General features: G+C 40.8%; 1 protein-coding gene across 4 annotated transcripts in view; it reads right to left on the bottom strand.

The window, feature by feature from the left end:
* Positions 1-3,001: 3,001 nt before the first annotated feature.
* Positions 3,002-18,623, bottom strand: part of si:ch211-267e7.3 (ADAMTS-like protein 2) — a 67,932-nt gene continuing 52,310 nt past the window's right edge. For 2 of the 4 annotated variants that reach the window (XM_041991329.1, XM_041991332.1), the window contains 8 exons: positions 18,145-18,245; positions 17,302-17,428; positions 12,644-12,857; positions 9,700-9,855; positions 9,407-9,577; positions 9,147-9,323; positions 4,013-4,166; positions 3,002-3,876 (listed from right to left, as the gene is read on the bottom strand). In XM_041991329.1, the coding sequence (XP_041847263.1) occupies positions 3,731-3,876; positions 4,013-4,166; positions 9,147-9,323; positions 9,407-9,577; positions 9,700-9,855; positions 12,644-12,857; positions 17,302-17,428; positions 18,145-18,245 (1,246 nt within the window). In that variant the 3' untranslated portion in view covers positions 3,002-3,730. Of the gene's footprint in view, positions 3,877-4,012; positions 4,167-9,146; positions 9,324-9,406; positions 9,578-9,699; positions 9,856-12,643; positions 12,858-17,301; positions 17,429-18,144; positions 18,246-18,623 lie in introns of those variants that run through there. The other 2 variants (XM_041991330.1, XM_041991331.1) reach the window with 2 other exon arrangements.

The following is an 18,623-nucleotide window of genomic DNA, read 5'->3' as shown; positions in this document are numbered from 1 at the left end:
AAGTTACTATATGTTTGCTTTTAATGTGCTTTTTGCACCTTCAACCATTAATGGTCATCTGTTTATATTTTCTTCTACTTCCAGATGGAGATGTGCCTGAGCTGGATTCACATCTTACAGTATGCAGTGTAGCAGCTGTGACCACACCTCGCCTTTTCCTTTCATCCTCTGTTATGATGGTACTGTTTCACATTTTGCTTTGCAGGAAAATACAGTGAACAACTGCTTCTGGTTCCCAAATTTTATTTTATTCTTTTCTGTAGTGGTCCCAGTGTATTTAAAGAATTCTAAAGTGAACGTTTGTTTGTCAAGTTTGATTTCTATAATTGATGTGAAATAATATTGATGGATTTTATACAAACTTAGCATTAATAACCCATTGCTCTTTAAGGAACTGGTTAATGTTCCATGCTTGTAGAGCACATTTTAATCATCTCTGAATCTGGCAAAGTAGTTAACGCCTCTTGTACACCCAGCTGTCAATGAGTCATTGGCACATCTGGAAAACTTTATCTGAAGGTTATCATTTGTAATATTAAAGTTCCTTGGTTTAGTTATTAAATAATATTAGAAAATAGGGCAGAATTATCTTTTTTTAAAAATACAGTTTAATGCCTTTCTCAAGGCTTCTTGATTCTGTTTTATCTAGACAGTTTCCCGTACAGATGTACAGATGGGCCTGGTGTTACATCAGTGATCAAGCCACCCCTCAGTATTCTATTTTATTCTATTCTATTCTATTCTATTCTACAGTCATTTAGCAGACGCTTTTATCCAAAGCGACTTACATTTGAGAGTAAGAACAACACAAGCAAGAATTCAAACAAGATGGGACGTCATAATTAAGTGGTAGTCACACTGCTGTCATGTAGTGCTAGAGGCAGTGCTTTTTTTTGTTGTTGTTTGTTTGTTTTGTTTTTTTGTTTGTTTGTTTGTTTTTAGAGATGTTTAAAACCTGCTCATTATGTATTGTTGAATATTTTCTGTTTGGATATTTTAATGAGAAACTGTTTAATGAAAACACTACTGTTACACTCTCCGTGGCTTTGACCACAGGTTTGAAGTGTATGACTGTAACTGAAGCAGATAATCTGTATTTTTGTTTGTTTGGTTTTTTTATTGGTTCCCGAGTGAGTGAGTGAGTGAGTGAGTGAGTGAGTGAGTGAGTGAGTGAGTGAACGAGCGAGCGAGAGAGAGAAAGAAAGAAAGAAAGAAAGAAAGAAAGAAAGAAAGAAAGAAAGAAAGAAAGAATGAAAAAACGATTTGTTCACATTTGGCATAAACCAATGGTTTACCATTTATTTAATTTAGTCTTTTTCATTTTACAAAAAAACATAATAAAAAACAAACAAAAAAAAAAACATAACACACACACACATATAAGTATGTATATATATATATATATATATATACACACATACACACTACCGTTCAAAAGTTTGGGGTCACTTTGCCATGGGATTCAATAGGGAAGTGACCCCAAACTTTTTGAACGGTAGTGTGTATATATATATAAATATTGGTATATTCCCAATATTTTCCATATACACTGCTCAAAAACTAAATAAATAAAAAAATAAAGGGAACACTTAAACAACACAAGTCAATCAGACTTGTGTGAAATCAAACTGTCCACTTAGGATGCAACACTGACTGACCATCAGTTCCACATGTTGTTGTGTAAATGGAACAGACAACAGGTGGAAATGATTGGCAATTAGCAATACACCCCCAATAAAGGAGAGGTTCTGCAGGTGGTGACCACAGACCACTTCTCAGTTCTGCTTTCTGGCTGATGTTTTGGTCACTTTTGAATGCTGGCGGTGCTTTCGCTCTAGTGGTAGCATGAGACGGAGTCTACAACCCACACAAGTGGCTCAGGTAGCGACAAAATAAATTCAGTTATAACTCCTATAAGAAAAAGACCCACAAATGTATTGGTCGCCATTGCACGAGTAGATGAAAAATTCACTCGCACTGTCTCACATTTCAGTCGCAAAATGCGACCATTTGGTCGCAGTCTGTAGCCCTGTAACCCTACGCCATACGGAGGACATGTACAGAGACTTGCTATTGTCATAATGTACCAGCAGTTGCTCTGACTGCAGACACATTTTGGTTGCCTCAAATGCTTGCATCTGACATTATACCCATCTACACGGAACACCTTTCCTCAGAAGCTCATGCAGCAGCTCCACCAAGGTGGAAATGTAAGGTAAGAACCTGTGATAACAATTAAGCATGCCCAAGAAAGACTTAAGCTGCATCTGATATGTTGACTGTGGGGCATTTACAATGGCTTTAACCTTGTCCACAACCGGATGGAACCCTTCATGATAAATCTTATATCCCAGGTACACCTCTTCTGGTGCCATGAACCCACACTTTTCTCTCTTCAAACAGAGCCCCACAGCAGAGAGCCACCCCAGCACAGCTTCAAAGTTCTGCAGGTGACTAATGTCATCATGTCCTGTCACCAAGATGTTGTCCACTCGCACCACCATCTGGGTAGTGTCCATGGTACGCTGAAATATTCCTGGTGCTGACAACCTCCCATATAGCAGCCTAGTATGCTGGTACAGAACTCAGTGTGTTTATTGTGGGGAACTTCCTGGATTCCTTACAATACATGTCCATTATTGTAAACTTGCGACCACCTACAAGTATGACTAAGATAAAAATACATCCACTAGGAAGTTTCGGTACACACAACATCAGTACCTTTTGTTAATGGAGACTATGTGGCCCCTTCCACAAGTCTTACATGGAGACTAGAAATGATAATTTTGTACCTGTCTCTAAAATCTTCAGCTATTGGCCCGTGGAGAGGGGCCATCGTCGCTGAGGAGGAAGACAATCACACAGCCGGCTGCTAACGTAATAAAGATGATACATCCATTTCAGGATGGATGAGTGACTGGATGGATGGATGGATGGATGCATGGATGGATGGATGGATGGTGAGGAGGAGAACAAAAGAATAAAGACATTGTTTCTTAAATGTTTTATTAATGAAGAGAAAGTGTGTCACAATGTTGTAAAAACAATGTGGTTTCACATTGAGTGGTGATGCAGATCAGGTCCAGAAGATCAGAGAAGTCTAAAGACATTCTGATTGGTAGTTTTCAGTCATGTAGATAAAGATAGGGAGGAAGGGATAGCACTCAGAGGGACCACACCAGAACCTTTGAGATACAGTAGTGAGATTAATGTTGATGTATCAAGGCCTTCCACTGTCAGCAACAGTGGTGCCAATGGCTGGGGTGGTGGGTACTGGTGGTTAGTGGTTGGTACAAGTGGTTGGTAGGTACCAGGGGTGGGGATACCAGTGATTAGTGGCAGTACCAGTGGTTGGTGGGGCCCAGTGATTGGTGCTTGGTAGCAGTGTTTGATACCATTGGTCAGTGGTAAGTACCAGTACAGGGTACCAGTGATGGGTACCAGGTCCAAAAGGTCAGAGAAGTCTAAAGACATTCTGATTGGTTGTTTTCAGTCATGTAGAAGATGGGGAGATAAAGAAAGACAGTGGGTACCAGTGGTGGGGACCAGGGGTTGATAGTTAATATCAGTGGCTAGAGAGGACCAGTAAATAATGTTTGACACCAATTGTCTGTGGACGGTACCAGTGGTGGGTAAAGGTGGCTGGTGGTGGGTACCAGTGGTTGATCGTGGGTGCCAGTGGTGGGGACCAGTAGTGGGTAGATGTGGTTGGTGAGATGCTGCTGTGACTTTAGGGTCTCTGTGCCTTACAGGAAAGGCAGCAGGCCTTTTGGTAGTACCAGTGGGAACACAGTTTCACCTTTAGAACCAAAGCACAGTTTGCTGTAGACTTATCTTGGCAGGAGATGTCTGTGGCTGCTGATGCTGCTGCAGCTTCTGAATAATAAGAACATATAAATCAGTAAAAATTCAATCCGTTGATATCTGGAGTAATTCTGACACTGCTGATCTATCCTCTCCTGGTGGAGGTGAAGGTGTGCTGAAATGTGTCAGAAGTTAGATGTTTTTCTACCTGATGACTCTGTTGGACAGCTCTGGATTTCACAGCGCTGTCTGGACTCTGGTTTCAGAGCTGAGTCGCAGCTGTGGCCCCGAGTTACTAGCTCATCCCCCTGGTAACACTTGACCTCTCGAACCTGGATGCCCCTTCCACAAGTCTTACTGCACTAGAAGAGATGGAGAGGAATTCACTTCATCATTTTTAATGTGACATCAGGCCTCTAGACTATGCTTAAATGAATCTGGATCTGGTCTACTGATCAAACAATTTCTAAATAAATGTGACTTAGTGCGACTTATATATGTGTTTTTTTTTCGTCCATTAATTTATGACAATGAACACCTTGTCATGCATTATCCCTTACATATATTTATATATAAACTCTAAATCTAAATATATTTATATATAAGCTTAAAATATATGTAAACTTTAAAAGTTTTAAAAATACTGTGAAGAAGTGTACATGTGCTGTATTTGGTAATAGGAATGATTAATTTTATGCTTGTTGCCCCTTTAAGGCAAAAATTTATGTGACCAGTGAATCCTGCTTTTTGTTGGTTTTATATAATAATATAATCACTAAAGAATGTCACAGCAGTTTCTGGTGAAATTCTGTTCATCCTTCAGCACAGACCAGAAACGTTTCTGCATCTTTTATCATTGTTCTAGTGTTTAAATGGACAAAAATGAAATTGTTTCACCACAAATTTGCTGTTGTGCACTGGATGTAGATCAGTCCGCACCTACTAAACCTCTGCTCCCCACCCCCCACCCCCACTCGCCTTGTCTATGAACAAATATCTGTAAAGTGCAAACATCATCACCATTTTGTGGAACATGTCAAAAATGGATGTAAGTTAACTATAATATTATTATACTGCAAGCAAGAGAACTTTCTTTTGGCAAGTTTTCTATATAGTTTTGTCCATAAATGAATTACTATGCCATTAACATAGTGTATCACCATTGGCAACAAACGGTGTCTGTTTGCCAGTAATGTATTTGTAATATGACGGCAGCAAGTAGATTTCCTGCAAATACAATCAAAGTTAGCAAGTAATGGAAAGTTTGTTTTACTTATAAATGTATATTATCAAAACCAACTACATTTTAGTGTAAGTTACATTTTGCCTTTTATCCAACTACTAAGAGCAGCAGCAGTGACCTGTCTGCTAAGTAGGGCTGCATGATTATGACCAAAATAATAATCACGATTATTTTGATCAATATTGTAATTATGATTATTAATCACGATTATTCACCGTGTTTGAAAAAACATGTATTTTTATTGCACCAATTATAAACAAACTATGTGGCAACAATTTTTTGTGAAAAATTAAACTTTAACTTAGAATAGATGATAAATAATACAAAAAAATACATTTACCATTCATTTTTGAGAAGTTAATGTTAATTATGGGGCTTCAAAAGACGCTAAATTAAGAGCTGTTTGGGAGCCAAAAAAGTCGGCTCTCTGAAAAGAGCCGAACATCCATCACTAGTATAAATAGTTGTAATGGTTGCTACTGTGGAGAGGGGTGCCTTGAGAAAGGCAAAAATGGATGAAAAGACAACCTAAAAATGTTTAGGACATCAAAAAAATCATACAATTAAATTCTTCGGTCAATATTTTCTTTGTTTTTTAAGTTTAATTTTATTAAGTGTAATTTTTTTTAATTAACAGTCTGAAACATGTCACAACACTTTTAACTTTTTAAACATTTATGTTCAAACTCTTCATTAATAAACATTAAGCCAGCGCAGGATCATCCAGCAGCAGCTTTGTATGTTTCATTTCAGCCTGGTCATGAAACAGAGGCGATCAGCTCTGAATGCTGCAGCGTGAGCATCGGGCTTGTTTGAGTGCTTTGGATGGGGGAGGGGTCTGCAGCACCCAGTACTCATTGAAGAGTAAACTATCGGTCTTTGACGTCAGTCTCCAAAAGTCTCCAATATCACCAGAAAAAGTCACTAGATTTGTCGTTAGTCGCTTTTTTGAAAAGTCACTAGAGGCGAGTGAAAACTTTCTAAATATAGAAACAAAGTCTGTAAGTTTGCAACACTGACAACTAGCTGCCGACTGTAAAAGGTGTACACGCTTGTTCTTTAGGCAGCTTAATGAAGCCTTGGCCTTGTGCTGACCCCCTGGTGGTTGGCGGACTACTGGTTGAGAGTGTGTGTGATCAGAGATGCAGCAGAGCCGCATTGTGAATGTAAATATTGTTGACGATCAGGTTCATTTAACCAAAATCGTGATCACAATCAAAATTCTTCTGCTAACGCTGGCTTTAGCAAGTTTCTACCATCTTGGGAGAGAGAAAAAAGGGATGAGGACACGGTTGAGGTGGAACCCGAGCCATAGGTGAGTCCTGTTCCCACAGGTGAGCTGGTGGGAGGAGCTCCGTGGAAACAATGTGACAGGAGCAGCAAAAACTAGATGCCCTGTGTGATGGCAGGACAGAGAAAACAGAGGTATGTATCAACTGTGCCTCTATTCTGGACAACCTCTTTTTGAATTATTTGAAGTAAATCTACAGATATCAGCATCTTTTGGCTAAGCCATGATTTATATCAGTGTTTTTGTTAATCTTTTACAGAGGCAGCTTCACAGTGGACAATTAGATGAATGGAGGTAGCTTGGCTACCGACAGCCTGGACTAGTTTTTGATGATGCAACAGGGTCGTCATGGTTTTCCTCCATCTGCAGGGGTTCAAGGAGTACTACGGTGTCTCTCTGGAAATTAGAGGGAGATGCCCACAGACTTAAAGAGGAACTGCTGTGGTCAGGAGGCAGCCCATTGTATCAGCAGAATGTCATCTTTGTCAATATACTGCCTTGATGCTGGAATTCTGTGCATACATAGGAACTACAGAGAGGCATCGCAACCAGGAGTACCATTATGCTGCATATAGATGTTTCATCTAGTGGCAGCATGGTGCAGTGGGGCAGGGAAACCGGTTAATCGTCCCTGGCTGTGTGTGGCGGATTAGGCGCAAGTGGTCTGACCCTCATGGACGGTATACAGGCTTTACTCCTGAACACTGGAACAACTGCAACAACTTTTCAGTTCACAAACACTCAGCCCAAAGTCACAGATACATGCCTCATAATCAAAGACAGCTCAGACCTGCAACAGCCCAGCAGGTCTTAGCCATTTTATAAATAATGTAATTGTAAAAGTCCATAAAAGTATTCTGATCTGTGGGTAACACAGGGTTCATACATGTTTTGTCATTTGCAGACCTTTCAGGTACCTTACCTTCCAATGTTTTTATAAGCTCTTGCGTTTGGCAAGATATTTCTATGGCAGGGATACACATACAAGGGACTAAATCTCACCTTATAAAGGTTACACCTGTCTGGACGTTTACCGTGCATGCCAGTACAGCTGCAACAACAAGTTGGTATTTATTAATTACACTGAACTCCATTTCAATAATTGTTTTCTGTAATTTACTGAAGTAAAACAAATCCAACTTCTAATATGAGCTTCTGGCTTCTTTAGTTATCTGTTACAGACAACTGAATTATGAGTTGTGATGAACAAGGTTATTTATGAAGACACACATCTGTGTCTTTATGTGCAATGAACAACTGACCGGTTATTTCATATTTAACATGGAGCTTCGTTGATGGCAGGGCGGGGTTGTGCACGCGGGAGTGTCGGTGTCTTTAAAAGCCAAATGTGATGTTAACGTTTTTGTACTTTCTCAGCACTTCAATCAGCTGTTCATTAAATGTAATAAGGAGACTAGTTCTCCAACACACTTAAAATAGTCCTGGAGGAAACCCTGGTGTTCCGTTAATTTACCGGACACATATTCAGCCTGTTGTTCTGTGTGCTATTGTGCAGTGGAATAACTTGCCTTTCCAGATTAAATGTTTGTTTTTGGTCTTGGATTTTGTGAAACACATTTTGTTAATAAATGTGACTTATAGTCTCACCTGAGGATGGTCTCTTTGCCACAATCCTGGCAATGTAATATACAATGCATCCGGAAAGTATTCACAGCGCTTCACTTTTTCCACATTTTATTATGTTACAGCTTCATTCCAAATTATATTAAATTAAGCTCTTACCTCAAAATTCTACACACAATACCTCATTATGACAAGGTGAAAAAAGTTTTTTTTGAGATTTTTTGAATTTATTAAAAATGGAAAATGAAGAAATCACATTTACATAAGTATTCACAGCCTTTGCTTAATACTTTGTTGATCCACCTTTGGCAGCAATTACAGCCTCAAGTCTTTTTGGATATGATGCTACAAGCTTAGCACACCTATCTTTAGGCAGTTTCGCCCATTCTTCTTTGCAGTACTTCTCAAGCTGCCGACTGAGCTAGAGCCCTCACCGTGTCCCAGTAGCACCGAGAGCTAACGTTTCTACTCTCCTCCATGAGTGAGAACGATGTTTAAGCCTTGCGGCCAGCCTGTGAGCTACATTTTACAATGCTAACTGCATATGTTTGATGGGCTGCTCACCTAACTCACCCATTGTTGGAACTGAGCCCTGAGCTCTGGAAATGAACCCATACAACGATTGTAACATTAAATTTAATTGAATCAACATTGCAACATGTGTCTAACGTTTACTGAACACAAATTAAAACAGACATTTGACTTTATGTTGTTACTTACCTGTCCAGGAGAAGCAGAGATAGCTCCCAGTCAAAGTGAAGCTCCTTTGGCTCTTGCTGAGCTCTCCACCTTGAAATGCAAGGCTAATGCTGATCCAGATTCTGTCCCGTTCTTTTTTTACAACTTCTGTTGGTCATCTTCGGGTGGATGTTTTGTTTCGCTCTTTGCCATTATTACTTCAAAAATACTTGCTGCCATTGTTTGCTGGCTGTAGCCTTTTATAGGGACCGTACATCAGTGTACATGAAGGCACGGTCGGACCGGGGTTTTAGGGAAGGTGTGTGACGTCATGCTATACTCCAGATCCAGATACTACAGATCGTATTACACCTCTAGTTCTTCACATGGTACGTTTTGAATTCTTTCAAAGTAGAAATGATTAATTTCAATTACACGTATTGCCCTTTTAAGGAAAAAAGTTAAATTTGCCTCTAGAAGATGCCCAACTACAGCTGACTGGACCGTGTGAGAGCACCTGGAGTGGAGGCAGACAGGTGTGCTTACCTGGGACCAAGCTGTTGTAAACCATTTGAAGCAAGGCCTTTGGAAGCAGGAGGATTTGGTCTCTGGTTTGCTTGTCTGGTCACAGCTGATGTCTGGAAACTCTTTGAACACACCTCCCTCCAGTCCTGCACACACCACCTGACGCTGCTGCACACCCCGTCCACATGAAGCATTACACTGAAACCATGAGAAACAACACACTGAAAATCATCATCGTCATATGAATGTCTGAAATCTTCTCTGAAAGGTCCCGCCACTACCTGCTGCCACTCCTGTTCCACCCAGTGGGGGGCACAGTCTCTGTCACCACAGGGGTAGATGGCAAGTGGGCGCCGTGATTGGTCACACTGCTCTTCTGACATCACTAAACCACCTGAAGAGCGACAGGTCACTGCACGCTCCATCCTTCCCTCCCCACACACACCTGAGCACTGGCACAATGTACAACAGACACCTTTCAGACATGATAGCCGATACAAAGCTGAATGATGCTGGAGTTACTAATCTGTCAAGTTCTGGTCAGCTAACGTGGACATGAAACTGAATAACTCACGGGTCCCCAATCGGAAACGGTCCATCGTCTGTCACAGGGTGGTCCCTCACACTCTTGACTTCCTGTTGGCTGAGAGGATTTGTTGCACAGTTTTGTTTCCATAGAACAGCGAACCTCTCGTGTCTGGAATCCCCAGGAGCTGCAACGTGCTGAGCACTGAAAAAAAGCGAGAAATACACACAGAAACGTAAACAGCAGTCAGCATTCATATTTACAACAACTCTAACTATTATTCATTGTGACTGGGGACCTATCAATATGATAATGAGCAGGGTTCAAATTACACAGGGCCTTTTGGGGAGCCTTATTTTCAGTTGAGCACCATGACTTTCCAAGCCACATGCATATGCATGTGCATGTGGCATATTTGCACCCAGCAACACAGTTAAAACAGGGTTACTGCCAAAAAGATTCTTTTACCACTACATGCAGCTCATACATCACATCTCTTATAGCAACGATAACAGCAACAGTAAAATTAAATTTGAATAGTCATTGACTAAAGGCCAGAAAGTTATTTTAACACCAAAAAGCAAATTAAGTCGTCACTTTTTGGACTCAGTGCTAAAATAACAGATCCTGTAGTGAGTCAGTCTGATTGAAACAGAACGGATTCATCAAATACATCAAAGTCAAACAGGATTAGGGTCAGTCCTGGGTATGATGCTGGCAGCCAGTCCTGGCAGACCGCTCTCTGGTGGTCCTGTTGTCCAGCCAACCACAGCAGTGAACCTCGGCTGTGGAGGTCAATCAACCCCAACAAGGTTAAGAGAAATACATGACAAAAACTGACTTCTCAGACTCCCAGTGTGTCTGAGATTAACTAATATATAATGAGTTTAGTGGCAAAACTCAACTGTGAAGGAGCACTACAGGGTGTGCAGAATTATTAGGCAAGTTGTATTTTTGAGGATTAATTTTATTATAGAACAACAACTATGTTCACAATGAACACAAAAGACTCATAAATATCAAAGCTGAATATTTTTGGAAGTTGGAGTGGGGCTTTTTTAGTTTTAGTATCTTAGGAGGATATCTGTGTGTGCAGGTGACTATTACTGTGCATAATTATTAGGCAACTTAACAAAAACCAAATATATACCCATTTCACTTATTTATTTTCACCAGGGAAACCAATATAACAACTCAAAATTTACAAATATACATTTCTGGCATTCAAAAACAAAACAAAAACAAATCAGTGACCAATATAACCACCTTTCTTTGCAAGGACACTCAAAAGCCTGCCATCCATAGATTCTGTCACTGTCTTGATCTGTTCACGATCAACATTGCGTGCAGCAGCAACCACAGCCTCCCAGACACTGTTCAGAGAGGTGTACTGTTTTCCCTCCCTGTAGATCTTACATTTGATGAGGGACCACAGGTTCTCTATGGGGTTAAGATCAAGTGAACAAGGAGGCCATGTCATTATTTTTTCTTCTTTTAGACCTTTTCTGGCCAGCCACGCAGTGGAGTACTTGGATGCGTGTAATGAAGCATTGTCCTGCATGAAAATCATGTTTTTCTTGAACGATGCTGACTTCTTCCTGTACCACTGCTTGAAGAAGGTGTCTTCCAGAAACTGGCAGTAGGACTGGTAGTTGAGCTTGACTCCATCCTCAACCCGAAAAGGTCCCACAAGCTCATCTGAAATGATACCAGCCCATACCAGTATCCCACCTCCACCTTGCTGGCGTCTGAGTCGGAGTGGAGCTCTCTGCCCTGTACTGATCCAGCCACGGGCCCATCCATCTGGCCCATCAAGACTCACTCTCATTTCATCAGTCCATAAAACCTTAGAAAAATCAGTCTTATGATATTTCTTGGCCCAGTCTTGACGTTTTATCTTGTGTGTCTTGTTCAGTGGTGGTCGTTTTTCAGCCTTCCTTACCTTGGCCATGTCCCTGAATATTGCACACCTTGTGCTTCTTGGCATTCCAGTGATGTTGCAGCTCTGAAATACGGCAAAACTGGTGGCCAATGGCATCCTGGCAGCTTCACGCTTGATTTTCCTCAGTTCATGGGCAATTATTTTGCGCCTTGTTTTTTCAACACGCTTCTTGCGACCCTGTTGACTATTTTGAATGAAACGCTTGATTGTTCGATGATCATGCCTCAAAAGCTTGGCAATTTTAAGAGTGCTGCATCCCTCTGCAAGACATCTCACTATTTTTTACTTTTCAGAGTCCGTCAAATCTCTCTTCTGACCTATTTTGCCAAAGGAATGGAAGTTGCCTAATAATTATGCACACCTGATATAGGGTGTTGATGTCATTAGACCACACCCCTTCTCATTACAGAGATGCACATCACCTGATATGCTTAATTGGTAGTAGGCTTTCAAGCATGTACCGGTTGGAGTAGAACAACATGCATAAAGAGGATGATGTGATCAAAATACCCATTTGCCTAATAATTCTGCACACACTGTATCTTCTGTCATAGCTGAAACAGATATTCTGCCGACGTTTAAAACATCAGCCATTTTAGCAATGGTGGGCAGGATGGCAGGGTGGTTATTTCCTAAACCAGGGCGACTCAATTTGGTCCTGATGCAGCCCTACAGGTTTTCGATGTGTCCAACACATCTGACTCAAACTGAAACCTTGTGCAGGACTTTACAGGCAGTTGGATCCATTTAATTTGGGTTAGGTGTGTTGGAGCAGGGATACAAAGAAAACCTGCAGGACTGCGGCTGTTGTGGAACCGTGTTGAGTAGCCCTGTCCTAAACAGTCTGCGGCATCCACATCATTTTAGTCTTAAATCATTGTGGCAAGGGAACAGCTATTCAAGGAACACAAAGACGTGACCTCTAGCTATATAGCTGTTAACCAACCAGTGTTCTCTGGATGAAGCAGGACAGAAAAGGAGCATTAAATGTTGTGGAAATATCTTCAGGTCCAACTGGGGAACCTGGAAATAAAAGATTAGCTGTTCTACCTCTGACCACTCTGACACCTCCCACTGGGGTCCGCAGCTCTGGCCGAAGCAAACCTTTCTATTGGCTGGTTTGTGAAGATCATGAGACAGACACAGTGAATCGTAGACGGAGGAATCCAGACCAGGAGACAGCATCTTCCAGCAGCGTACAGTACGATACTGAACACCTTCTCCACAGGTCCGAGAACAGTCACTCCAACCACTGGTTTCCCATCTGAAGAGAAACAGTGTACAGATGTAAGGTATGGTCATGTCACAAAGAAATGTGAAACATCCTCTGATATCTGGTTGATGAAACAGTTTCAGCCTCGTCCAGAGAGCTCATTCCTCTATAATAATAAGAAGTTCGTGTCTATCTGCAGCAGTCCTGGTGGGAGCTAACAGTTTCTCACTGTTTAATAACTTTACTATAGTTTAAAGTTATTATGTAAAGACACAGAAAAGTGAATTTGTCCATCTAAAACCACTCACGCTTCAATCTTTGTTTACAGCAGTTCATACAGCTTTATACAATAAATATAACCAGCACTGTGTGCCCTGTCTATGTTAAAAGGTGCTTTTATAGCGCTTTTCTAGTCACATGTTGACCACTCAAAGCGCTTCTATAAATGGTAAATGGTCTGTATTTATATAGCGCTTTCCTGTACCTGGAACGATACCCAAAGCGCTTTACATTATACGTCACATTCACCCATTCACACACACATTCACACACTGATGGCGGAAGCTGCCATGTAAGGTGCTCAACCACGAACCATCAGGAGCAATTAGGGGTTCTGTGTCTTGCCCAAGGACACCTCGACATAAACCTGACTTGGTCGAGGATCAAACCGGCAACCCTTGGGTTACAAGACGACCGCTCTACCTTGCTGAGCCATGTCGCCCCCATATACCACATGTCACATTCACCAATTTACACACACACACACACACACATAAAGCACTCCCATTGTTATATATTAACTGCTTTCTATGCATTCACACATTCTGACCCCAACAGGTATCAGGAAGCAACGTAGGGTTCAGTGTCTTGCCCAAGGACACTTCGGCATGGAGTCAGGGGAAGCTGAGCTACAGGAGGGAGAGCCCTGTGGTAGGCTGACGATCTCTTCAGGTGTATCCTTCCTCCTGCCTAAAAACTACTGGGACAGGCTACAGCTCCTGCAATCCTGAACTGGAATAAGTGCTAGAATAAGAACAACTGATGAATGATGGTCAGATGCAGTGGAAAACTAAAGATATAACATTCAACAATATAACATTGGTAATAAATTTAGCCTTTTATGGCTCCTTGAGGAGATGAGTTTGTTGGAGAGCTCAATGATTTATTAGTTTTCTTCAGATCTCCACTGCAACATGGCCTGCCAGGTCATTATCACATCAAATGTGCAGATATTATATTTACAGATGTATTTTCCACTATTTTAAACAACCAATCAGGTTCAAGTAAGTCATATCAACACAAATATACAGGAAATGAGAACACTCCCACTTGCTCACATTTTCTGTAAATCAGATATTTACAAATATACATACAGCATATAACATGCTAAATAAACATTCATGTTCCAAACATAACTTCTTCAAACTTCTGTTCAGTGGCTGGTTTAGTTAGCACATCTACTACAATGTAATTTGTTGGATAATATTTTATATAATGAAATGATATTTAATGTCTACATGTTTACATCTTTGTCTTTGCACTTGCATAGATAGATTCTTTCTTCGTTTACTCACATATATCCAAATGTGATGGGATTGGGAAACTGTAGCAGACAAAGTAATGTTTTGACAACTTGGGCTCTTAGAAACATTCTGGACCACACTCCAGACCACTTGGTGGCAGAATTGAACCAAATTGTTTTTGCCAACTGCCAAAGAATATAAAGAAGAACTGCAGAACAGAGATCAGGGTTTACTGAAAGCATCAAAGGGAGAAAAGAAAGAGAGAGATATGAAGAAACAGGGAACTGGGATGAAAAAGGGCAGATATGTTTATTCCTCCAAAGGGGGTCATGGTAGAAAAAGTTTGAGAACCACTGGTTTAAAAACATGTAGTTGGTTTTAGGTAGAACCATCATTTTAATTACGGAAACCCTCCCCATGAGTGATATGAGCAAGTACCTCCACCGTGAGCTTTGTTAGCTCTGTTAGTTCTTTCTCCCAGGTTCTGATAACCTGGGGGAAATGTTTATGCCTAAATATCTGATGTTTCCAGACTGTATTGTAGTATTGGGTATGTTTTGTAGATCACAGTTATTGAGCATAACAATATTCTTAGACCAATTAATAGAGTAGTCAGATATTGATGAGAATGTGTTAATAAGTGTGATTGTCTGGGGGAGAGATGTCAGTGAGTTCTGGAGAAAAAGTAATACATCATCAGCATAAAGACTTATCTGATGTTCTATATTTTTGGCATGGATTCCTTTAATCTCTTTATTTGTCTTGGAGAAGTTTGATCATTGGTCTTCACACATGCATTTGGGTTGTTATATAATATTTTTATCCAATCTATGAAAGATGACCCAAACCCAAATTTGTTTAACGTTGCAAATAAAAATTTCCAGTTTACTCGGTCAAATGCTATTTCTTCATCTAAAGAAATGACTAGAATAGAGAGAACGATAGACTATTCTACTAGAGTAGAATAATCTATGATGTTAATTAATCTACGCATGTTAGTAGAGGTGCGGCGTCCGCAGTGATGCGGGCTCTGCATCGGTCTGTCGTGGTGAAGAGAGAGCTGAGCCGAAAGGCAAAGCTCTCGATTTACCGGTCGATCTACGTTCCTACCCTCACCTATGGTCATGAGCTGTGGGTAATGACCGAAAGAACGAGATCTCGAATACAAGCGGCCGAAATGAGTTTCCTCCGCAGGGTGGCCGGGCTCTCCCTTAGAGATAGGGTGAGAAGCTCGGTGATCCGGGAGGGGCTCAGAGTAGAGCCGCTTCTCCTCCACATCGAGAGGAGCCAGATGAGGTGGCTCGGGCATCTGGTTAGGATGCCTCCTGGACGCCTCCCTGGTGAGGTGTTCCGGGCACGTCCCACCGGAAGGAGGCCCCGGGGCAGACCCAGGACACGCTGGACAGACTACATCTCTCGGCTGGCCTGGGAACGCCTCGGGATCCCTTCGGATGAGCTGGTGAATGTGGCCGGGGAGAGGGAAGTCTGGGTTTCCCTGCTTAGGCAGCTGCCCCCGCGACCCGACTCCGGATAAGCGGAAGAGAATGGATGGATGTTAGTAGAGGAATGTCTACCTTTAATAAAGCCTGTTTGGTCAGGATGTATTATTAGAGGGGTTATTTTTTCTATCCTTCTGGCCAAAGCTTTGCTAATTATTTTAAGATCTACATTTATTAATGAAATTGGACGGTAACTGGATGGAAGTGTCGGGTCTTTTCCTGGTTTAAATAGTAGAGTAATATTAGCTAGGTTCATATTTGAAGGTATTTTTTGTTTTTCCTTTCTTTCTAATATCATATTGTGGAAAGTGGGTGCCAGCGTTATCCAGAAATCTTTGTAGAATGTGGATGACCATCTGGACCTGGACCATCTGGACCAGGACCATCTGGACCAGGACCATCTGGTCATGGACCATCTGGACCTGGGGCTTTATTGTTGGGCATATGCTGGAGGGCTTCATGGAGTTCACAGACTAAATGAGATGAATCCAAGACCATTTTATTTTCATGTTTTATTTTGGAAGATTGATGTTACTAAGAAACTGATCAATATTCTCATCTGTTGTGTTTAGTTGTGATTTATATAGTTTTACAGAATTCTCTAGAAGTGTTATTTATCTTGTCAGGGTCGTGACTGATATTTCCTTCTGGATCTTTCACAGAGGAGATGGTTGTTTTCTCCTTGTTTGTTTTTAATCGATTAGCCAGGAACCTTCCAGATTTTTTTATCTATTATTTTGTTAAGTTCAAGTTTAGCTTTCCTCATAGTGCTCAGTATGTGTTCTTCTGGGGAGACATGGTAAGTGTCCTCTAAGGATTTAATTCTGAGTCCTAACTCTGAAATTCTCAAAGTTTCATTCTTTTTCTTATGGGAAGAGAAATAAATTGTTTTTCCCTCGCATTACTGCTTTTCCTGCTTCCCAAAGAGCACACGTTGAAGTTTCTGGCACGTTGTTTTCTAGATATAAGGACCATTCTCTTTTAAAGTAGCTGATAAACTCAGGACCTTTAAGTAATGACGTATTAAATCTCCAGTTTCTAGTTGCTGGTTTATTGCTCTTACTTCTCAGAGTGAATGATACTGATGCGTGATCACTAATGTTAATAGGATGAATTCTGATTTCTGACATGTCACTCATCAGTGAGCTGCTAGTTAAGAAATAATCTAATCTAGAATAGGAATGGTGAAGAGAAGAAGGTGTATTCTCTTAGTGTGGGATGGTGAGAGCGCCAAGCATCACAAAGACCAACTGGCCTGGGAACTCCTTGGGATCCCAAAGGACAAGCTGGTGAATGTGGCCGGGAACAGGGAAGTGTGGGCTTTCCTTCTTAGGCAGCTGCCCCTGCAACCCGACCACGAATAAGCAGAAGAAAATGGATGGATGAATGGATGGATGCTGTGTGTATTTTGTTGTGTCAGCGTGTATTTTGTTGGAGTCAATGTGAAAATTACAGAGTGGGTCAGGGTCATACCGTGGAGGACATTCCTTCCCAGAACAGAACTCTTGTGTGGGTTCTGGCCTCGTCAGAGAGTCACAATAACTGTCATCAACTTCGGCACCATCATACCTCACACACTGGGCGTAATTTGTGGTGATACCTGTTAACGCACACAAACCCACCATGTAAACATGGAGTTCAGTGTGTCAAGTGTTTGTGATGGAAAACAGATCTAAAAAAAAATGTAAAGAAGCTCAAACAATATGACCTCTGCAGTTTTCATAAAGTATTCAGACACTTTTTGCTCCTAATTATTTTATAAATATAAATAAGATGTTTAAAATTCATCATTTACAAAAGAAACTTTGACTGAATACTTCATAGAAACCATTTTCTATGAAATTAAGAAACCTTTCTACACTTATAAGAAAAGTTCTGGTCCAAATCAGATAACAACAGTGCAAAACTGAAAAACTTCCAGCCTTTTACACAGCACACAGATATATTCTGTGTTGTGTATGCTCAAGGGGCTGAGGCCCCTTGACTGGAGCCCCCTGTAGCCGGATAGTGAATGGTTGGAATACTCTCTGAGATGGAAAAAATGCTCCTTAGGTTTTTAAATTTTCATCTTTAAAGTAGTCTATAGGTGTGTTTCAGTATTCACAAATACCTGTCTCAGTGCTGCAGTTTAATAGACCCTGAATACTGATTTACAGCAAGACATTAACTCTGCTTGGTGTGTTCTCATTGTACAGTAAACCAAACAAATGGATATTATTTTAACTGAGACAGAAAAACTCAGGAGGTCTCAAGAGTCCTTATCAGAAGGAACTAGAAAAAAAAAAAAACAAGCACATTTTGTGTACAAGTATTTACCTGCTGTACAGGTGGAGCTGCAAGGAGCATAGGCAGAAACCTTCCAGCGATACAGGTCATCCAAACTGATTCCTGGAGGTGAATCCAGATCAAAGTCATTGCTAGAAGAAACAGAAACAGGCAGATTTCTGAAAGCTGTTTTTCACTTCATTATAAAATGTTCAATTATATTTAAGTTTTGGTTGCGCTCTAGACCCACAGTCCTTAAGGTCAAAATGACATCACATTCTTTATGCTAAGATATATATATATATATATATATATATATATATAGTAACAACTCTGAAGGATTTTACATTTAATATTTATTATTGGGACCAAATATGGTTATGTTGATCTGAAAGGAAACTAGACCTCTGCACCTCCTTTAATGGCTCTAGAAAACACAGCCGCTGATAGAAGACTAACCAGTTGCAGATTTTATGAGACCTGATCAGGTTCAGTACAACAACTCAAGGCCACACTATTCTGTTGATTGA

This window comes from Melanotaenia boesemani, chromosome 8 (assembly GCF_017639745.1).
Source record: "Melanotaenia boesemani isolate fMelBoe1 chromosome 8, fMelBoe1.pri, whole genome shotgun sequence".
In the NCBI taxonomy this organism is placed as follows: Eukaryota; Metazoa; Chordata; class Actinopteri; order Atheriniformes; family Melanotaeniidae; genus Melanotaenia; species Melanotaenia boesemani.
The sequence above is the reverse complement of the archived record's forward strand: the minus strand, read 5'-3'. Positions and strand labels throughout refer to the sequence as shown.